At 39.6% G+C, this 23,807-nt stretch overlaps 1 protein-coding gene across 1 annotated transcript in view; it reads left to right on the plus strand.

Moving 5' to 3' along the window:
- Positions 1 to 3,554: 3,554 nt before the first annotated feature.
- LOC124613955 (ATP-dependent RNA helicase WM6) overlaps positions 3,555 to 23,807 on the plus strand; it is a 33,822-nt gene continuing 13,569 nt past the window's right edge. The window contains exons 1-3 of the mRNA XM_047142733.1: positions 3,555 to 3,709; positions 13,475 to 13,691; positions 13,854 to 14,074. Of these exons, the coding sequence (XP_046998689.1) occupies positions 13,484 to 13,691; positions 13,854 to 14,074 (429 nt within the window). The 5' untranslated portion in view covers positions 3,555 to 3,709; positions 13,475 to 13,483. The remainder of the gene's footprint in view (positions 3,710 to 13,474; positions 13,692 to 13,853; positions 14,075 to 23,807) is intronic.

A 23,807-nucleotide genomic window follows, 5' to 3' on the forward strand; every position in this document is an offset into this window, starting at 1 on the left:
GAGCAATATTAAAAATCTTTATAAAATAGAGAATTAAATACATACATAATGTTAAATTTTCAGTACTAGTTTGGCACTATATTACTATAGTACTAGTTATTTTCAAATACTTTAATATTTTTAGGATGAAGATGCAATTAAAACCAGCTGTTTGCATATTTTTTGACTGAAAGTATTAGGCATACTGTATTAAGTCTATTAACTGTACGAAAGCATTAACTTTGAGATATTGTTTTTGTTTAATGAACCATGAGCCTTAATCAAAGTAAGTTTAGATTAGGTATTTCACTTATTAATCAAAGTGCTATTACTGTGTAACAGCAATATTTTATGTTTTACTCTTTTAATGATAGTTTAGAATTTATTAAATTATAATATCAGTCTTTTGAGAGCTATATATTCACTGCCCTGTAATAGTCTATAAGCAAGATTATTACTCTAAATTAAATTAGCTTTTTACGAAAATATCGTGCTTGTTTATGCTTTGTTTCTTTTTTCAAAACCAAAAAATGTATCAGGCTTGTCGAGTTTCCTGGAGTATCGAGTTATCGTGAGTCCAGTTTTCAGTGTTATAATGTTGATCGTTAGACTCTAAAATGATTTAAAAAACTTTAAAACTCACTATTTTTCATATAAAATTTTGAAAATTTCCTGGGGCGAGATCCCCAGTGTTGGACCCCCCAATATTTTTTCATGTCAGCGCCCCAGCTACTGTGCAGGAGTCGGCATTCCTGTGGAGTGTCAATGTGAACCCTGTTGAATCTGTATTATGCGCTAACAGAAAAGAAAATTACCAGAAAAAGTTAACCGCAAAGAAACTATGGCACCCCAGACCAGATTCGTTGTCTGAGAAAGTGACGGAATCAAATAAGCTTGAATATAAGCGAACATTTAACAAATAAGTGTATAATAAACGTAAGTTTTTATATGAGTGCAACATAAGAATGCCTGATTTTTCAGCCCAGAAGTTAATTTGTTAATTAATATATGAATGAGGGATATTGTACAGTTGATGGAAAAAATAAAAAAAAGCAGGAAAACTCCCACTTCCACAAAAATGTGAAATGGAGAGTAGCAAAAGGTTAAACATTATTTCGTTCTTGCCAAAAACTGTACTTAATTATGCAGTAAACAACAAAATTCCACAAAACAGTTCTTCCTTTTTTTAGGCAAGTTACGCATATTGTTATTATTATTATTGACAGGGGCTGAAGTTGTATAAATATGTTGATAGGCGTAACTTTCATACAGTAGATGCTATTAATTTCGCACTCTCATATCTACCTGATTTCAAAAATTTGTGGACATCCAGAATGTATATCTGCGAGCCGTCACTGGTTTCCCCAAATGGTAATTCCATACTGTGAGTATGCATGGTACAATGTACGTAGGTGTTCTTTAGTAGCACAATATGCAAGCAGTATCATAATAATTATTATGGTGCTAAATTTGCAAGACATTGTTGTCTCCATTGGAGTTTATTGTCAACTGTAATTCCCAAGAATTTCCTCCAACCTTGGGGGGGGGGGGGGGTTGGGTTGTTTTGGGAAGGAGACCAGACAGCGAGGTCATCGGTCTCATCAGATAAGGGAAGGACTGGGAGGGAAGTCGGCTGTGCCCTTTCAAAGGAACCATCCCGGCATTTGCCTGGAGCGATTTAGGGAAATCACGGAAAACCTAAATCAGGATGGCCGGACGCGGGATTGAACCGTCGTCCTCCAACCTCGTATCATCTGTCAATATACGTATTCTGTTCAAGAAAGCCATAAACATTTCTTTTTTCTGATTTATAATTAAGTCATTCTGTACGAGCCACAGCTTTCTTCGATGTGCCAAACGCGTTCTGCAGTGTTTTGACATTCCGTTCCGTCAATAAATCGACCTTACTGTTGAGTAATCCGAGAACATTACGGTAGATGCAACTAAAACTCTACGTCAATATTTTGATACATTTTTTGTGAATGAAAGTCACAGTCTAATATAACAGTCGCGACACTCACTGCTGTAAAAGTTGTTGCCGTTTGACAGGTGGAGTGACACTAGCGCTCCAAGCGGAAGGTAAGGTGAACGTCAGATGCGTCGTAAGCATAATGTTTGTTTGCATCCATTTCCTACGTTATTTCCGAATTATTTGAGTTAGTTTCTTGCCTCCAAGAGTCTGTGTAGTATCAGAAGGCATATATGTTTCTAAAAATGATTCTAAAATAAGCGCAAGTATGGACAAAATCCATGAATATAGTGGCAAGCTACAACACATTCGTGAAGAAACACTTGTGGCATTGGACAGAATTGCAGCTTACCACGTCGATATCAAAAGAATATAAACACACAGAATCACATGTAAGAATCACAGACATGTACCTCTACATGCAAAAGCGATGGACAGCTCGTTTATCGTTCTGTAGACCTACTGTGTTTGTCATTGTCGTCTGTTGCCACAAGAACGACCTTCATCTTTATATTATTCTAAGTGGGACAAGCTACTATCAAATAGTGGGAGAAATATGCTGAAAACATTATAATGAGCTGATTATATTACATTTCACGCAAAACCAAATATTTGAATGATTTTCAAACAATCTGTCTGTAGACACTTTCCTTGTCCCATAATAGTTTCGCTCGAAGTCTAGCGATCTGCACATTCTGACACTACACACGCTTTTGTAAGACACGAACAGCTGCACTCAATCTAACCACTTCATCGTCAAAGCAGGTCTGTGTTGACGATTCTCACGAATCTGGCACTAATACATGGAGAGTTGAACTGGCTGCTTCTGTGTCATAGGACTGTTTTACAGCTTTAGATTGACTGTCTAATCTCTGTGGCAGTTTCCTCTTCATCGTCAGTTGAGATGGCTTATTTGGAACGTCAAACAGTGTAAGTACTGCATTCCACACGAGTTTGTTATTGTCTGCGTTCATGAACTGGTTTTGTTCGAAATGTAGCGAACAAAACCTAATATTATTATACAGGTAAACCGGGTCTTTCTTCATAAGGTCTTCTCGTCTGCTATTAACTAGCCATTTTTTGCTCCTAAAACGAAACATTCATTATTTATTCACATACAGTTTGCAAGTGAATCCTGACGATACACTTTAGTAACATGATGGTATATACCTCTCAGGATCCTTAGGAAACCTGAAAAAGACAGCTGTGGTGTCTTCTACCTATTGCAGCTGCAATTTATTGCGCTACAAACGCTCCAGATGGTAAAAACCATTGTGTAAATCAAAATAAACAGTCACTATTCGATTTCACGATCGCGCCGAACTCACAGTACAACTTACCGGCCGCTTGGGGCGCTTCTGGCAACAAAATCGAGGCGAAGTGTCGCGACTGTTACGTTAGACTGTGATGAAAGTCAAGTCCATTGGACTGTTGTTGAGTCTTCAGCGATATCATTGGTATAATTACAAATTACTTCCGGTCAATTTAGAAACTGTAATTCAGAATAATCTCCGGTTTAGAAGAATTTCTGTCAGATATTTATTAGTGATTATTAAAAAATATTGGGGGTTTTTACTCGTATATATTTGCCTCCAGCAATGCCTTCCAGATCGACGTTCATAACCAAATTTGATTGTGTGACTGATTTCCTGGCGTTACCTTCCATTTTGGCTGTAGGTGAAGTGGTACACGGGTTGAAGAAGTAGCGTGTAAAAGTTAGTATTGGTATTTCTGTGTGTAGTGCTTCTGAGGTTTGAAACAGTAAGTAAAATGTAATTGTTTATAGTTGTGTGAAAGTATTATATTTACTTTGTATGTTGTTTATGGTTTCATTGGCTGTAAAAGCCATAAGTTAATGGGGAACTCATGTTCGGTTTTTGTTGCGTTTATAATATTGTACGATATGTGAGGTAGATTGTACTATGTGCGAAGTTACGGCTCAAAACATTGCTCAGTAAATGTAGCATTGATTTCTATTATCTCCTATATTGCAAATGAATTGGAATTACGAAATCAATAAATTACGCCATATTGTATTTGTTGATTTAGAAGGATCAGTTTTCAAATTGTGTTCTGCCTTGTAATTGGTGTTCCCATTTGCTAACTGTAGATTGTCTGAAAGTGACTTTAGGCTGTAGTTAGTAAGTGAAATGCTTCGTGCAATTTAAAAACTTGTGCGAAACTGAGGACAGGCTATTTGCATTATTGTCTACTGCGTAAACAAACAGAGGAAGAATGATGAAATTATAGATAGGGACATCTGATCATTTGTGATGATTCCATCTATACTGACTTCCTTCTCGTTACTCTTAGCTTGGGTATGGTTATGTACATCGTGGCCAATCCGTATGAAACAAAGTGAAGAGATCTTAGTCCGGTTTCTTGCGGTATTATGTTAAAAATAAATCTTATCTTAGTCTACGCGTAAGTTAAGGTTTGGTGTGTAATGGATTATGAGTTTACCACTTTTAACAATGTTAGGGCATAGAAAAATTATAACTTTTGCAAAATTTTCTTTTACCTGTGCACTATCAGTATTGTGGAAATAGTAAGCATGTGGATTAGGTGCATTAATTTTACTCTGGATGACAGCTTTTTTCAGATTGGTAGGCAATACCTTTATAAAGTAATACTGAAAATCTATGCGATACTTCCAATGTTTTGTTGCATTGAAATCGAAAATACGGTTGTTCCAGTAGCAGTACATAACCAGACATTCTTGTTAATTTTTTTTTTTTAAGAGTTCGAGTGCTACTATTGATGCTGGTTCGGTGACTTTTAGTAGCAATAGTATTGACTTGTTTCCAGTTGTATCCTAGCAAGTAAACATTACTGTGTGTTGAACATTGTAGTAGTTATTGTGAATGCAGTGTCCAGTTAGTCTGCTATATATAAGTAGTATATAATTTGGAAACAGTTAACTATTACAGTTTTTCACAGTCTGTCATCATAAGTACAAGTATAATTTTTTTTTATTTATATAAGATGCTAGCAGTGGGTGAGGTGGGCTAGTTACCTCTGAGCCTCCCCCATAATTTCTTTGTAGTTAGATAGAGAGGATGGATGTGTTTATTTCAGCTGACAATCTTGGTAGGTTAGTGTACGCAGTGTCTAAGTTGTTTAGTTTTATCATGCTAGTAGTTAACATGGTCATACCTAACTGTACAGTTTACCCAAACTGTGTCATATTCGTCCAGTTTTCAAGCTACTGGAAGTTAAATTTTTTCCAATAGATTATGTTGACTAACACAGGATAGAAACAGGCTTGTAACAAAGTGCCTGCAGTTTGTTCATTATAAGTTTAGCTTGTTTACTGTGCTGCCAGCACTGGCGAAAATGCACTAGTTGGAAGGTAGTCACAGACCATTGCTAGTGTATCCATTCCGGTAACTTCTTGGTTTTAACATAAGCACAAAATAGGGGTAAGGAGTCTGACCTGCCTCCTGTTCACTGCTCCTCTCCCCACAGAAGCCCTAATGCTGGGTCAGAGCACGCCTCCTGTCGTTCCCAGCAGCTACTGCACAAAGGGCCAATTTATTGTTGTCAAGCAGTAGGGTAGTGTGGAGATTAGGGTTGAATGATTTCCCTTGGCTTATACAACTCTGTAAGTAACTATAGACACCTGAAACACATCATATATACCCAAAACGGAATAACAAAAGTTATTGACTGTTACGCGGAAAAAAATGTTGGTTTGCTGTTACTAGCACACTCAGTATGGTCGTGGCAACAGCAGCTAATAAGTCCAGTATCAATTCCTTTGTCCATTTCCTGTTAACCTGCAGTACAGAGTTCGTTTTCCAACCTTGAAATAACTGTAACACGAGTTAACACTTTCTTAACTCACTTTGCCTTTCAGCTGCTGGCATTCCGTTGTGTATTTTTAGAAAAGCACAAAGTAGCCTATGAAAAAAATGAAGAAGAAAGTTATTTTAGTGGCTGTAAATTTGTTATGCATGAAGGTATACAACAGCAAACAGAAAGCTGTACCAACCATGTTCTCTGGTTGGTTGTTGCTATGGAATTTCATGCAAGCACCTAACTGTCATTCATGTTGTTATCATCCTGGTACATTATTACTGATTACTGAAAGCAGATAAACAAAAATAGCTTTTGTAAGTTAACACTTGGACAGATTTTATTTGTGTGCTATGTGTATGTGTACTGAATTTAATGTACAGTGACTTGTGATAGTTATCCATATGAACCATAAAAATTTATAAATTTGCTGATGATTTCATTACCTTATTAGACTTTTAATTTGTATTGCAAAATTAATTGATCAGTATTAAGGGGAAAGGGATTTGTGCCCTTTTCTTTTTATTAATGTTTAAGTGAAGGAAGAATGATGAAACTATAGATAGGGACATCTGATCTATTGTGATGAAACCTGTCTATACTGGCTTCCTTCAATCAGAAGAGCTGCTTCATGCACTTACTCCAATCAATCACCTAATGCACCTTAGTGTTCTTGCAACTCCATACACTTGTTTTCAGTAACAAAACATTGGTACAGCTATAGTTGGCGTGATGAACGAAATGATGGCGATTGAATTTAGGCTTGTTGTGCAGACCTATGTCATGCATTCTCTGCAGCCAATGAGCTTTCAGCATAGTCTGAGTGCTCTGCTGCATATGCCGTAGCTAATGCGAGCATTAAACATGATCGTAGCTAATTTATTTATTCTATTTTTTAATTTTTTAAAGTGAATTTTGATTCCTTTTATTGCGAGTTGTCATTGCTGATTGTGGTGATAAATTCTGCATAAGCAAGTGAGAGACATAATTTGCAAGATATGCACTTTCTTCAAGCATAAAACACACGCATGCGCACAGTGCAACTGTCACTTGTAATCGTCAATGCAATCCGTGTCCGTGCCTTGACATGTGCAAACTGTAATCGTTTGTGTATTGAACTACAGAAGCCTTCTGAGCTTAGCACTAGGAATGTAGCAACAGTGCTGCCAGTGTCGAGACTCTTCTTTGACATATGAAAAGTAGTTGGAGGCTTAGATTTGATTAACTTCATCTTACTTTTTTTAATTTTACATTTTTTATGTGGGATTCATTGTTTAATGCATCCAGTTTTCTACAAAATGTATATATCTACTACTTTACTCCGGTTTAAGTTTGTTGTACATAAATTGAGTGAATGATCCAAAGTACTATTGAATTCTTTGTGCTAAAGATGATCTGCTCATAGAGTTCCTTGTGTGTGGGACACTAAGAAGACACATCACAAAAACCATGAGGTACCATAGTCACAGTCAAAGATATGAAGAAAGACCTTGGTTTCTGACAAACTAGGAAGTGCAAGAATGGGTACAGTTCTGGATCCATCAGTGGCCGACAATGTTTCACAAACAGGAATTCATCATCTCGTCTCCCAGTGGGATAAATTTCTTAATGCGAACAAAGCGCGGAAACCAAGAGCACACAAGCTCTCTCCGAAGGCTCGCATATAGCGGGTATCCTCAGCTGCATCCCCCCCCCCCCTCCCCCAATTTCCCAAATAAGATTAAGGGTGGACATATAGTTGTTGTTGTTGTTGTTGTTGTTGTTGTGGTCTTCAGTCCTGAGACTGGTTTGATGCAGCTCTCCATGCTACTCTATCCTGCGCAAGCTTCATCATCTCCCAGTACCTACTGCAACCTACATCCTTCTGAATCTGCTTAGTGTATTGATCTCTTGGTCTCCCTCTACGATTTTTACCTTCCACGCTGCCCTCCAATGCTAAATTTGTGATCCCTTGATGCCTCAAAACATGTCCTACCAACCGATCCCTTCTTCTAGTCAAGTTGTGCCACAAACTTCTCTTCTCCCCAATCCTATTCAATACCTCCTCATTAGTTACGTGATCTACCCACCTTATCTTCAGCATTCTTCTGTAGCACCACATTTCGAAAGCTTCTATTCTCTTCTTGTCCAAACTGGTTATCGTCCATGTTTCACTTCCATACATGGCTACACTCCATACAAATACTTTCAGAAACGACTTCCTGACACTTAAATCTATACTTGATGTTAACAAATTTCTCTTCTTCATAAACGATTTCCTTGCCATTGCCAGTCTACATTTTATATCCTCTCTACTTCGACCAACATCAGTTATTTTACTCCCTAAATAGCAAAACTCCTTTACTACTTTAAGTGTCTCATTTCCTAATCTAATCCCCTCAGCATCACCCGATTTAATTTGACTACATTCCATTATCCTCGTTTTGCTTTTGTTGATGTTCATCTTATATTCTCCTTTCAAGACACTGTCCATTCCGTTCAACTGCTCTTCCAACTCCTTTGCTGTCTCTGACAGAATTACAATGTCATCGGCGAACCTCAAAGTTTTTACTTCTTCTCCATGAATTTTAATACCTACTCCGAATTTTTCTTTTGTTTCCTTTACTGCTTGCTCAATATACAGATTGAATAACATCGGGGAGAGGCTACAACCCTGTCTCACTCCTTTCCCAACCACTGCTTCCCTTTCATGGCCCTCGACTCTTATAACTGCCATCTGGTTTCTGTACAAATTGTAAATAGCCTTTCGCTCCTTGTATTTTACCCCCGCCACCTTCAGAATTTGAAAGAGAGTATTCCAGGTAACGTTGTCAAAAGTTTTCTCTAAGTCTACAAATGCTAGAAACGTAGGTTTGCCTTTTCTTAATCTTTTTTCTAAGATAAGTCGTAAGGTTAGTATTGCCTCACGTGTTCCATCATTTCTACGGAATCCAAACTGATCTTCTCCGAGGTCCGCTTCTACTAGTTTTTCCATTCGTCTGTAAAGAATTTGCGTTAGTATTTTGCAGCTGTGACTTATTAAACTGATTGTTCGGTAATTTTCACATCTGTCAACACCTGCTTTCTTTGGGATTGGAATTATTATATTCTTCTTGAAGTCTGTGGGTATTTCGCCTGTCTCATACATCTTGCTCACCAGATGGTAGAGTTTTGTCATGACTGGCTCTCCCAAGGCTGTCAGTAGTTCTAATGGAATGTTGTCTACTCCCGGGGCCTTGTTTCGACTCAGGTCTTTCAGTGCTCTGTCAAACTCTTCACGCAGTATCGTATCTCCCATTTCATCTTCATCTACATCCTCTTCCATTTCCATAATATTGTCCTCAAGTACATCGCCCTTGTATAAACCCTCTATATACTCCTTCCACCTTTCTGCCTTCCCTTCTTTGCTTAGAACTGGGTTGCCATCTGAGCTCTTGATATTCATACAAGTGGTTCTCTTCTCTCCAAAGGTCTCTTTAATTTTCCTGTAGGCAGTATCTATCTTACCCCTAGTGAGACAAGCCTCTACATCCTTACATTTGTCCTCTAGCCATCCCTGCTTAGCCATTTTGCACTTCCTGTCGATCTCATTTTTGAGACGTTTGTATTCCTTTTTGCCTGCTTCATTTACTGCATTTTTATATTTTCTCCTTTCATCAATTAAATTCAATATTTCTTCTGTTACCCAAGGGTTTCTATTAGCCCTCGTCTTTTTACCTACTTGATCCTCTGCTGCCTTCACTACTTCATCCCTCAGAGCTACCCATTCTTCTTCTACTGTATTTCTTTCCCCCATTCCTGTCAATTGTTCCCTTATGCTCTCCCTGAAACTCTGTACAACCTCTGGTTCTTTCAGTTTATCCAGGTCCCATCTCCTTTAATTCCCACCTTTTTGCAGTTTCTTCAGTTTCAATCTGCAGCTCATAACCAATAGATTGTGATCAGAATCCACATCTGCCCCTGGAAATGTCTTACAATTTAAAACCTGGTTCCTAAATCTCTGTCTTACCATTATATAATCTATCTGATACCTTTTAGTATCTCCAGGATTCTTCCAGGTATACAACCTTCTTTTATGATTCTTGAACCAAGTGTTAGCTATGATTAAATTATGCTCTGTGCAAAATTCTACCAGGCGGCTTCCTCTTTCATTTCTTCCCCCCAATCCACATTCACCTACTATGTTTCCTTCTCTCCCTTTTCCTACTGACGAATTCCAGTCACCCATGACTATTAAATTTTCGTCTCCCTTCACTACCTGAATAATTTCTTTTATCTCGTCATACATTTCATCAATTTCTTCATGATCTGCAGAGCTAGTTGGCATATAAACTTGTACTACTGTAGTAGGCATGGGCTTCGTATCTATCTTGGCCACAATAATGCGTTCACTATGCTGTTTGTAGTAGCTAACCCGCACTCCTATTTTTTTATTCATTATTAAACCTACTCCTGCATTACCCCTATTTGATTTTGTATTTATAACCCTGTAATCACCTGACCAAAAGTCTTGTTCCTCCTGCCACCGAACGTCACTAATTCCCACTATATCTAACTTTAACCTATCCATTTCCCTTTTTAAATTTTCTAACGTACCTGCCCGATTAAGGGATCTGACATTCCACGCTCCGATCCGTAGAATGCCAGTTTTCTTTCTCCTGATAACGACGTCCTCTTGAGTAGTCCCCACCCGGAGATCAGAATGGGGGACTATTTTACCTCCGGAATATTTTACCCAAGAGGATGCCATCATCATTTAATCATACAGTAAAGCTGCATGTCCTCGGGAAAATGTTACTTTCAAATAAATATCTGAAATTTGCCGGAAGAAAACTGAACGAACTTAATTGTAAACTGCATGCATTATACACTGGTGGTGAAGTTTCAGGGTGCAAATGAAAAATGAAGGAATCCTGGTTTTGTTAATGGAAATCTATTGCAATAAGATTTCAGTTTTATTACAGAAAAGCTTTCCTCTGGTTCGCCACTGTTTTCTTAACAGCTAAAGAGACACGTGCATGTTTGTTACATGCTGTGTGAGTAGTGGTATGGCTTCTGTTCACATGCTCCTCTTCCTAGAGTACTCACAGTGCAAAGCTTGTGTTGCTGCCATCACCACATTGCTAGAAGTGCCAATTTACAGCCTATATGTATCATTCGGCTGTTGTACCAATCTGGTGATAAGGATGGGCCAGGGAAAAATCTTATGATTGATGTTGTCGTGTATGTCCGAAAGATAAAGACACCACGTGGGTTCCGCGGCTGTGATGCATATGATTTAAGTTGAAGTGGGTTGTGGGAGAAAGGGAAGGAATTGACAATATCAGCTGCATCGGGACTTTATGCTGTATCAGCAGCAACAAGTGAAAATGTGTGCCTGACTAGGACTCTAACCTGGGATCTCATGCATACTAGGCAGTTGCATTAACCACAGGACTGCCCAGACACTGCATTTATTGCAAAAAAGTGGATTATCTTGGCATGAGAGCTTGGATGACATGGTTTTGGGTGCTGATAGGTGGTGGTAGGTAACAATGTGAGCGTGAGAGTATGGAGGACATGGCTGGGGACTGTGGATAGGTAGTGCTGGTTGGGAATGAGTCAACTGGGGAGCCAGCAAGTTGGAGATCCTGCGTTTGAGTCCTGGTCTGGCAAATGCCGCTGATCCCGAAGTCCCTACCCTTCAATTTACATAAATAACACTCTGTTATGAAGTACGGTGCGTGTATAAATTATGACCTCATACTAAAAGTATTGACTAGTACATATATGCTTCAGGCATCCGTTGTTGGTAGAAGGCAGCTTTGATGAGTAGAGTGAGTGTGGACTGAGACCTTCTAACTAGAATGGTGCTCCTCATTCTGTTCCTTCTAGAAGGAATCTAGTACACCATCCTTTGTCATTTCCACATCATCCTTGCCAGATTAACTTAGTTTTTTCATCATTACGAGCCACTCCCACATTTGTTGCAAAGCCTGGTGGAATGTTCTCTCCTCCTTGGATCTCCGTGTTACACATGGTCTTCTGGATTCTTTGTCTCCAACGTTGGTGGCTGACTCATGAACAGTTGAACTCATCTTTGTTTTCTCTGAGAATATGACTTTTATTCTCATATATATTGTTTCAAACTCCTTTCATGGTGTCTCCTGGGGCTGAGTGGGTGCTGGGAAGGGGTTGAGTGGGTGCTGTTCCCATCTATTTAAAAACTTTGTAATAAGTCAGGGCTGGGAGGATGTGGGAGGGATGGACATCGTCACATGCAGAGCGTTGTGGAGACTCGCCTGGCCCCATCCACCTACAGAATGGGTTATTTATCCTCCCACTTTGTGTTATTATTGTCTGTCCAATGATTACCATTGTGTATTTAGTTTTGTAACTTCAGCTATTATGAATCTCTTGAATAGAAGGGATTTTTTCCTCTGTAACTATTTATCCGCCCTTAATCTGATTTGGGAAAAGGGGGGGGGGTGGCAGTGATGCAGCTGAGGATTCCCACTACATACGACCCTTGGGAGACAGCTTGTGTGCTCTTGGTTTCATTATTTCATTGTATTTATGGCTGTTAACACTAACTCCAGATGGATTATTATTTGATTGGAGAACGGATGGCCTCACTGTTTAGCCCCTTAACCTCCAACAAACCATATAATTAGCTGAAGGAAGAATGATGAAATTATAGATAGGGACATCTGATTATTTTTGATGAGTCCTGTCTATTCTGACTTCCTACTTTGTTACCAGTGGGGTGAGATAAAATATGATGACAATATTACAATGGAAGAATAACGCGTGAAAACATATCTGAAGCCGTTTTTTGCATTGCCGTTTCTTTGCATGTTCATAACCTTGAATTCTCTTTCGGTGATATCAATTATTGCTACTGCAACACAGTAGTAAGTTTTTAGATTTTTCAGATTTTCCAAATTGGTGCAGGTGCTCTTTGAAGCAATTTTACTTCTGAGCAAGGAAAAAAACACTTTAGTCCCACTTGAGCAGGCTGTTCCAGCTTAAATGTCTGCATGCGAAAAGCCAGGCACTTGCAGGCAGAGGTGTGGAAACAGCTTATGTGCATGCAGTCGGGCAACCTGCCTCTGCTCTTTTATGTTAGTTTTCTTGAGCCAAGTGATTGCAGACAAGGATGGGTGAAGGATTTGCACATGCAGTAGAATGAGGTTTGAACGATGTGCACTGCCCAGCAGGTAACCTATGTACTACATGTGTCTGCACACTCTGTGAGCAGCTGATGTCCATCCCCATTGGAAAGAGCCTGCATTGTGGTATTGTGAGTTGAATGATCAGAAACCTTGACACTGAGAAGAACCAAGAATTTCATTTGATCACTTTTTTGAACTGTAGGCCAATACATGGAAAAGGCGGGGCTGCTCATTGTTTACAATGAAACTTATAGAAACAACAGGGCTGATAATTTTAGACAAAGACAGTCAGCACAATAAACTACTATCAGTGCGGATGCATAAATTCATCCCCCCCCCCCTCCCTCTCTCTCTCTCTCTCTCTCTCTCTCTCTCTCTCTCTCTCTCTCTCTCTCTCTCATGTCCTAACTTTCTAAATAGAAGCACAAGTTCTATGTTTGTTATTAGAATTTTTTGTGTGTCGACCACTTGAGGGCAGTACCTTCTTCTTCCTCCTCGTTATAGCGCTTTGTTTACAGCTAGAAGAATATATAAAGAAACCTTCAATTTCTGTTTGATCTTGCGTTACTGAACCTTAACATTTTAAAAATTTCAGCATTTTAACATGGCTGATAATGATGACCTTTTGGACTATGAAGATGAGGAGCAGCCTGAACAGACTATTGTGGAAGGATCAGGAGATACTCAGCCATCCAAGAAGGAAGTGAAGGGAACGTATGTGTCAATTCACAGTTCTGGATTCAGAGATTTCCTGCTGAAACCAGAGATTTTGAGAGCAATTGTAGATTGTGGTTTTGAACATCCATCAGAGGGTAAATTTATACTAATGTCACATTCATTCTTTGAACACCTATGATGACAATTATATCCATTGATTTCATGATTTTGAACTCTCTCACTGATGCCTATAATTACTTTCAAGAACTGTGTAATTACCCATGAAAAATACTGATGAATATGTTCTTTGATTTCAGTGCAGCATGAGTGCATTCCACAGGCTGTACTTGGGATGGATATTTTATGCCAAGCAAAATCTGGAATGGGGAAAACAGCTGTATTTGTCTTGGCAACTTTGCAGCAACTGGAACCAACAGAAAATCAAGTGTATGTTTTGGTCATGTGTCACACTAGAGAACTGGCCTTCCAGATCAGCAAAGAGTATGAACGCTTTTCAAAGTACATGCCACAAACAAAGGTTAGTAATGTGTTTCTTACACTACATGCCATAAATTAATAGTCAACTATTTCATTTGTTTCATGTGTATTTATGCGTTTTTCGTTTAGGAAGTTATTTATGATGATGCAAAAGCTATAAAAGATGCTCCTTGTCCACATCTATGTCTATACTCTGTGATCCACCTTGCGGTGTGTGGTGGATAGTACGTGGGGCACCATTATTGTTTAGCTCCTTCCTGTTCAGCTTGCAAATGGTGCATGTAAAGGATTGCAGAGTCCCTGTGTAGTGTCTCCCACTTGAGGGGAAGCAAATAGTGACTGACAAAGATAATAGTTTCACTTTGTCTTTTATGTCATAAATACTTGCAGCTTTTCAATTGAAACACAAACATACACACAAAATTCAAGCTTTCGCAACAAACTGTTGCCTCATCAGGAAAGAGGGAAGGAGAGGGAAAGACGGAAGGAAGTGGGTTTTAAGGGTGAGGGTAAGGAGTCATTCCAATCCCAGGAGCGGAAAGACTTACCTTAGGGGGGAAAAGGACAGGTATACACTCGCGCGCGCACACACACACACATCCATCCACACATACAGACACAAGCAGACATATTTAAATATCAAGCCGATAATCAAGTTCCTCTCACATTCGGCGCAGCATGTCCCCATCAATGAGTTCGAAAGCATCGTTGATGCGAGCTCGCAGTTCTGGCACGTTTCTTGGTAGAGGAGGTTTAAACCCTGAATCTTTCACATAACCCCACAGAAAGAAATCGCATGGGGTTAAGTCAGGAGAGCGTGGAGGCCAAGACATGAATTGCTGATCATGATCTCCACCACGACCGATCCATCGGTTTTCCAATCTCCTGTTTAAGAAATGCCGAACATCATGATGGCAGTGCGGTGGAGCACCATCCTGTTGAAAGATGAAGTTGGCGCTGTCGGTCTCCAGTTGACATGAGCCAGTTTTCCAGCATGTCCAGACACACGTGTCCTGTAACGTTTTTTTCGCAGAAGAAAAAGTGACCGTAAACTTTAAGCCATGAGATTGCACAAAACACGTGAACTTTTGGTGAATTACGAATTTGCTGCACGAATGCATGAGGATTCTCTACCGCCCAGATTCGCACATTGTGTCTGTTCACTTCACCATTAAGAAAAAATGTTGCTTCATCACTGAAAACTAGTTTTGCACTGAACGCATCCTCTTCCATGAGCTGTTGCAACCGCGCCGAAAATTCAAAGCATTTGACTTTGTCATCGGATGTCAGGGCTTGTAGCTATTTTAAACGGTAAGGCTTCTGCTTTAGCCTTTTCCGTAAATTTTCCAAACCGTCGGCTGTGGTACGTTTAGCTCCCTGCTTGCTTTATTCGTCGACTTCCGCGGGCTACGCATGAAACTTGCCCGCACGCGTTCAACTGTTTCTTCGCTCACTGCAGGCCGACCCGTTGATTTCCCCTTACAGAGGCATCCAGAAGCTTTAAACTGCGCATACCATCGCCGAATGGAGTTAGCAGTTGGTTGATCTTTGTTGAACTTCGTCCTGAAGTGTCGTTGCACTGTTACGACTGACTGATGTGAGTGCATTTCAAGCACGACATACGCTTTCTCGGCTCCTGTCGCCATTTTGTCTCACTGCGCTCTCGAGCGCTCTGACGGCAGAAACCTGAAGTGCGGCTTCAGCCGAACAAAACTTTGAGTTTTTCAACGTATCTGTAGTGTGTCGTGACCATATGTCAATGACTGGAGCTACAGGGAATTTATGAAATCGCTTCAATCATTTGTAATAGCTGTGTGTGTGTGTGTCTATATATATATATATATATATATATATATATATATATATATATCCACGTGGGAAAAATATATCTAAAAACAAAGATTATGTGACTTACCAAACGAAAGTGCTGGCAGGTCGATAGACACACAAACATACACACAAAATTCAAGCTTTCGCAACCAACGGTTGCTTCATCAGGAAAGAGGGAATGAGAGGGAAAGACGAAATGTGGGTTTTAAGGGAGAGGGTAAGGAGTCATTCCAATCCCGGGAGCGGAAAGATTTACCTTAGGGGGGCAAAAGGACAGGTATACACACACACACACACACACACACACACACACCCATATCCAACCGCACATACACAGACACAAGCAGACATTTGTAAAGGCAAAGAGTTTCGGCAGAGATGTCAGTGTAGGCAGAAGTACAGAGGCAAAGATGTTGTTGAAAGACAGGTGAGGTATGAGTGGCGGCAACTTGAAATTAGCGGAGGTTGAGGCCTGGCGGATAACGAGAAGAGAGGATATACTGAAGGGCAAGTTCGCATCTTCGGAGTTCTGACAGGTTGGTGTTAGTGGGAAGTATCCAGATAACCCGGTGTAACACTGAGCCAAGATGTGCTGGCCATGCACCAAGGCATGTTTAGCCACAGGGTGATCCTCATTACCAACAAACACTGTCTGCCTGTGTCCATTCATGCTAATGGACAGTTTGTTGCTGGTCATTCTCACATAGAAAGCTTCACAGTGTAGGCAGGTCAGTTGGAAAATCACGTGGATGCTTTCACACGTGGCTCTGCCTTTGATCGTGTACACCTTCCGGGTTACAGGACTGGAGTAGGTGGTGGTGGGAGGGTGCATGGGACAGGTTTTACTCCGGGACAAGGGTAGGAGCCAGAGGGTAGGGAAGGTGGTTTGGGGATTTAATAGGGATGAACTAAGAGGCTACGAAGGTTATTCCCTTTACTTTAATGTTTGAACTCCGGGATAAAAATACAAACATCTGGATAGGAATACTATTGTAATGTTGTAAAGGTTTTGGAAAGAAGTCTTATTGGGAAATGAGATTTGAATAATGGAATTTCAGTTTACAGGCGGCTTCTGTTAAGTGAATATTGGTCAGTTTATTGGAATGGCTTGTAGTTTCACTGAATTGAATTCATAGACAAACTGTTAACTTTGATTTTTGTTATGCAGTTTGGAAGTCAAGTTTGTGTATAAAATATGAGAGGTTCGATTTGAGAAGTGCAGCAGTTATTCGTAGTTTCTTTTCCTGCAGTCATGGACACAGAAAACACTAACCACCGTGACTTTTTGTTTCCATTTGTACATTCCTTAAGCAACATCATGTAGATAAAAAGGTTGTGTTTGCTGTGTGAGAATGACTGAATCCACAATTTTTATGATCATGGACATTGTGCACAGTGTGTGCATTGCAAATTAGTCCTAAATTCCAGGCATATGGCAAGTTCTTCAAAATGAAAGAGCAATCTTTCTTGTGCTGTAATATGCCTGTGGTTTAGCCTCTCTTGGGAGATGTATGTTAAATGAATATGAGGCACTGATAAATGCATCTCCTCTGTAAGCTTTATAGTCTTCTATTAATCCTGTTTGTTAAGGAAACCATGTTCAAGAAGTAGATGATAACTTTCATAGTAATGCCGTATGTGTGGTTAAAAGGGACCAAGAAGGATTCAAAGGGACATTATCTGTGATATTAATTTTGTAGCTTGGAGTCTCAAACTTTCAGTACGGGCTAGGTCCCAGAAAATGAACTTTATTTCTGTAACTGTAGAGTGTAGGCTGTTTGGACATACCTTTGTACAGATTTTAAGTAGAATAATAAAGAACATTAGTAGTAAATTGAATGTGTTTCAAGTGCCCGCTGGGAAGCAGTAAATCAGCAGAATAATTTTGAAATTCATCAAGGTACAGCAGAGTCCCGGTAATCCGAACATGACAAATGTTAGTCTAAGTATGGTATACATACACACTATTTTATTTTAACAGTACAGTAAAAATGTATTAGAAATATTGGCAAGAAAACATTAGGTAATACCGCAGACATTTTATCCCTACTTTTTAGATGACAATAACCCAGTCATTGTTTTATGGTGTAATGAATACAGACTGTTCTATGACACATAGTTGTGCCATCGTGTCATTAACATCAAATCAGCAGGTGTAGCAGTGGGCTGTTGCTTCAAATAACGTAACTGAGGTCAAGGGCTTCTGCTGCGTCACTGTGTGGCATCAGCTCTCCTTTGTCGCTTTCAGGCTTATTGTCACTTCCCGTCGCAGCAATCCATTTCTTCCTGGTCTAGAGTCACAGCAGCAACTAAATCAGCGTCAGTAAGGTTCTCCACATGTGCCCCACATGCTGCCATCCAATCATCTACATCTCCGTCACTAGCTGCTTCACATCCAGGGATTGTCTGTGTCATTCGTAGTAGATTTTCCTCTTCATTTTCGACTAGGTTGTCCTGAAATTCAAGAGATGTCCACAGTTTTCTCCACGATTTTCTCAGAGTATTTTGTGAAATATTCTGCCATGCCTCAGTGGCCCAATAAACAACATCCTTCACATTGGACTTTTTTATTTTGTCCACTCAAGGAATGCTATCATCTTGGATCGGCATTCTTAAAAGTTGTTTTCTATAAATCCATTTGCAGTACGCCCTGGTCCACCAGCTGTAGCAGTGGTGTAACATTCGGCGGCAAAAACTTCGCGACAATTTCTCCATGACATAATTCCTCAGTGCTGGGGTGAGATGGCGTATTATCAAGCAAAAGTATTGCACGGGGAGACATATGATTTTCCTTAGAAACCGACGAACTGAGGGAACAAACTGGGCATGAAACCATTCTTTGAACAGCTTACCATCCAGCCATGCTTTTTTCTGGTTGCGATAATATACGGGCAGTAACTTCCTGTTGCAGTTTTTAAAAGCTTTGGGCCTAGCAGATTTGACCATCAGCATTAAAGGCAGCTAGTGCTGCACACTAATAGTCACACGATCTTTGAACATTTTAAAACCAGAAGCATGGTCTTCTGCTTTTGATGCCAGGCTTTTTGTTGACAATGCCCTAAAATTAAGGCCAATCTCATCAGCATTATAAATTTGTTGAGGAAAATACTTTCCCTCTTTCATCATTTTTTCAAACTTGCCCAAGTATTCCTTCGCTGCATCACGGTCAGAAGAAAGCCTCTCTCCAGCAATTGTTAGTTGACGGATTCCGTGACGTTTGTTGAATCTGTCCAGCCAACCCGTACTCCCGGTAAAAGACTCATCACCATTCATTAACTTGTTCAGGTAAACAGCCTGCCCTCAGACACTACAAATGTCTCAACAATGCACAACAACAAGGGCAGGTAGTGAGAGTGAGCCATTGTTCCCACACTTGTTCCCATGGTGTACCTACTTATCTGCTTGGTATACTTCATTCTAGAAACTTGTCACTGTAATTCCTGCTGATCCAAACAAATCGGTAATCTGAACAAGGTCCAGTTCCAATTAGTTCAGATTAACGAGACGCTACTGTATTGTCAGGCTTACATAGATTTTTTCACTTCATTTACTTAGATAGTGTCTGTGACAGCAACATCAAACTTGCTGACGCATTGATGTCAGATGCAATTGTCAAAATATCTTTGATTTTGCTGGAGGACAGTTGTTCTCATACCTGTGCATGTTGTACATTGAGTGTTTGTCCCACTGCTTTAGCGGTAGAAAGTGTGCCTGGGAGCTTGGAGGTCGTAGGATCAATTTCCAATTGGACCATGAACTTTTCAGTCTGCATTTTAACATAACCTTACCATTTACATACTGCCAGCATATGTCTTTTCAAGAGTAGGACCCTTTAAATATCTCATTAGGATACTTATGTGCTGAAATGAAGTTTTGAGGTTAACTCTTTCACTGCTGTGGGCGCGTATACATGTCCTGTTTTGCTGCTGCTCAGTTGTTTTGAAAGGATGTACTTGCGCCACTTGGCTTTTCCTACAGTGCTATGGACATCTGAATGCATCCTGAGCCACTGACCTCTCGCTGCTGAGGATGAGTGACTTCCGTATCTCAGGAAATAAGGTTCACATGATTATTGATGTGCAAGGACATGAATGGACATGTCGTGCTCAACTGTCCTTTGGATATAAAACCAAAAACTTGAGAATGAAATAAGTTATTGTTCTGCTCTCAATTTTAAATGAAATTTCTAATATAATATCTACATTTCATTCATTGCAGTGTGTGAGCTAAAATCAGCCTTACACGATGCGTTTTTGCTGCTGCGAACGCTTTAAAATTTAGTACAATGTTTTAGTAATTTGATGCAGTGCTGGAAATACGATAGATAGTGAACAGAAAAACCAGTTTTTCGGGTGAACATACCATACCATAAGGTGTGTTATTTTTTCATATAATACGAGGTGTACAACTTTGCTTCCGCCATTCTTTCCTCAACATTTGAGGCTTTAATGAAACAAATTGGTTACACATGTATCATTCAAAGTATTTTCCATCGCTAACCACTACTTTCTTCCATCTTTTGGGCAGTGTATGAATCCTGTGTCGAAAAAATTGTTCATCTTTTGAAGCGATCGATGAATCAATCCAATTTGTGACTTGTTCACGAGATCTGAGGTGTTTGTCAGCCATGCCATGCACCATTGATCTAAACAGGTGATAGTCAGAGGGAGCAATGTATGGAGAATATGGCGGGTGGTGTAGCACTTCCCATTTTAATGTTTCCAAGTACGTTTTGACCTCTTTTCCAACATGGGGTTGAGTATTGTCATGCTGCAAAATCACTTTATCGTGCCTCTCGCTGTGTTGCGGCCGTTGGTCTTTTAATGCTCTGTTCAAACACATTAATTGCGTTCGATAACAAGCACCTGTGATTGTTTCACATGGTTTCAACAGCTCATAGTACAGGACGCCGACCTGGTCTCGCCAGATGCAGAGCATGGTCTTGGAGCTGTGATATTCGGTTTGGCCATTGACATGGAAGCATGGCCAGGATATTCCCATGATTTTTTGCGTTTAGGGTTATTGTAATGAACACATTTTTTGTCCCCGGTCACAATGCGATGCAGAAATCCCTTCTGTTTTTGCCTCTGAAGCAACTGTTCACAAACACACAAACGCCGTTCAACGTCTCTTGGTTTCAGGTCGTACGGGATCCAAGTTTCTTCTTTCTGAATCATGCCCATAGCCTTGAGACGTTTTGAAATGGCTTGCTGTGTCACTCCCACTAATCGTGCGAATTCTACTTGAGTTTGACGCAAGTCTTCACTCAGCAATGACTCCAATTCTGCATCTTCAAAAACATTCTCTCTTCCACCACTATGTCAGTCTATGACTTTAAAATCACCTTTCTTGAAGCATTGAAACGACTCACGACACGTTCTTTCACTAATAGTGTCCTTACCATACGTGCTTGAGAGCATTAGATGAGACTCAGCTGCTGTTTTCTTCATATTGAAACAAACTGTAACACCTCCTGCAAATGATGAGTATTAGGCACGTAAACTGACATATTCAATCAAGAAAAACTTTATGATGCAGACATAAATCGACTGATGTTTGAATGAGGTTATGTTGACCGAGGTTCAAGCTAACTGCCTGATGTCTGCAATCTGTTTCTTTCGACTGCTACTTACCATTGTCGCCAACTATTGGCAAATGGCAAAAGCAAAGTTGTACACCTTGTAGTTTTCAAAACATCGAATCATAAGTATTTGATATTGGTCAGAAGGCCATTTCCTAGCACAGGCACCAGCATTCAATGAGCAGTACAGCCATAACAAACGTCGCCTCAGCACAGAATGCAAAGAGCATGTCTGTAGCAGTGGAAGGCTTGATTTAATGAGCAGTTAGCATTAATTTTGTTATTTATGTGTTAAAAAACTGAAATTGATTTTTTGTTTGTCAGTACTGGCTTCCCCCAAACTTGAGAGATTACAGAGCCATTTTCTTTTTAGATTTCATAACTTGTATAGAATTTGACAGGTATCATTTCATGTTGTGTAAGCAGATTTACACACAATTTGTTTCAGGTAGCTCGTAATATAAAACACAGTCCCTTTAATCATTGCCGAATTCTCTAAGGGCACCTATTGGAAACTCTTGAACTCTTTGCGCAAACTCCAGTCTGCTGATAAAGCAGATTCCATGCCTGCACATATTCAACTATGCTCCTGAGTCCACCTGAAAAACTAGATCAGTGTCCCCCTCCCATGATTAGTGAGATGTTGAACTCCGGAGAATTTTTACATTTCCTTTGTCAATTTATTATTTGATTTTACTTGCAGATAGAAAATGCTGATATGGGTTTTTTTCCCATAGTAAATAAGAGTCCAGACTGGCTGTTGTTTCATGATTATGTGTAGAACTATTAGTGAAATAATAGGTAATGTCTTCCTTGATATGCACTACAGATTGCTACATGCACCCACTTGGTGCAGTAAGGATGCTTAATTTTTTTAAATAGTTTTTATGATGGTCCTGACTACTTTCTCTTATGTCCCTTTTCTGCAATTTAAAAACTGTGACTGTTTAGTGCCTTCAGTCCCCAGATAAGAATGTCATAGCTATGAATTCATTGCACCTAGGCGTTATATGTCCCTACAAGACGTTGACTGTTACAAATTAGTGCTAAAACTCTTAAAATCATAACATGCAGATAAAATTCTTTTTGCCTGTATCTGCACTCTCATTCCATCTTAGCTGACAGTCAGTGTTCGTTTTCTAAAAAACTTTGTGTTCATTACACAGTCTATAGCTTTATCTTCTAAGTGTTATGTGACAGTTGTTTCCCCACTGTATGCTGAGGTGCATACTGTATATTTGTGTTTTATATTCAACATTAATTTATTACATACTGAACTTCCTTCAGGGTTTCATTTACTTTCTTTAACATGACTTATGGTATCTTGTCAGTGACTGTGACATTGCTGTCATCTGCAAAGGCAACTTTTTCTCAGTGTCTTGTACTTCCTCGAAAGTCATTGATATATATTAAGAACAGAATCAGAGAAGACTCTTTTGTAGGTTGGCAGTTTTGCGGATTTTACCAAATCTTTCTTTAGCTTTGTTTTCTGATAATAATGATTCAAAAGGTCAAGATATTTTATAAACACTTCACAATTTTCTCTGTCAATATTTGTAAGTACATGGTTAAAACTGATGCTGAACTTTTTGATAACTTCATAGCAGTGATTATCATTTGTGTCATCCCAAAAGACTCAGTGTTGAGGAAGTTATTACTAATGTCAGCTCAACACCCATGTTAACATTCATGTCTCCACATACTATTGTGTTAGTTTTAGTGGCTGAGACTGATCCCAGGGCTTCAATTAGTTAAAAGAAAGTGTCCGCATTATCACCAAGTGACCAGTACGCACACAGTATGTTAACTTCTTGTAGATGTCTAGCTTTATTAGCTCCGTGCCTACCAGTTCAGAAACTTTATCTATACTAATTGCGATCAGATCTTCCCTATCTCAAAAATTTGTGCCACCTATGATATAAATACGATATCCCCCTCTTTAAGGTACTTCTGCAATAGCAACTTGTAGATTCGTATGGTGATAGCTCTAGAGGCAGTATTTTGTCGTCTCTATGAGAGTGCTCAGTAACACACAGTATTATGGTGTTCTGTTAATCATTCTTAAGTTTGTGTATTTTGTTTGTAACGGACTGGACATTTTGACAAGCAATATACTGTTCAGAGCAAATTACTGTGCTGTTCGTTCGCCTCAGTGTGGAAAATTCTATTTTCTGCATACTCGGTGAAGAAATCTCTTGAGCTACTTGAGATACTTTTAAGCTAGGGGAGCCTGTTTTGTCACAGTTTATCCTAAAATTATCTAGTTTTCCTACCCATGACAATAGGTGTTTGACCATGTATGGCCCCACACCCACCTATTGTTCTTCCACTCTTCAACTCCAACCTCCCTGTCCGTCTTGTT

The sequence above is a fragment of the Schistocerca americana genome, chromosome 4 (assembly GCF_021461395.2).
Source record: "Schistocerca americana isolate TAMUIC-IGC-003095 chromosome 4, iqSchAmer2.1, whole genome shotgun sequence".
Taxonomy (NCBI): Eukaryota; Metazoa; Arthropoda; class Insecta; order Orthoptera; family Acrididae; genus Schistocerca; species Schistocerca americana.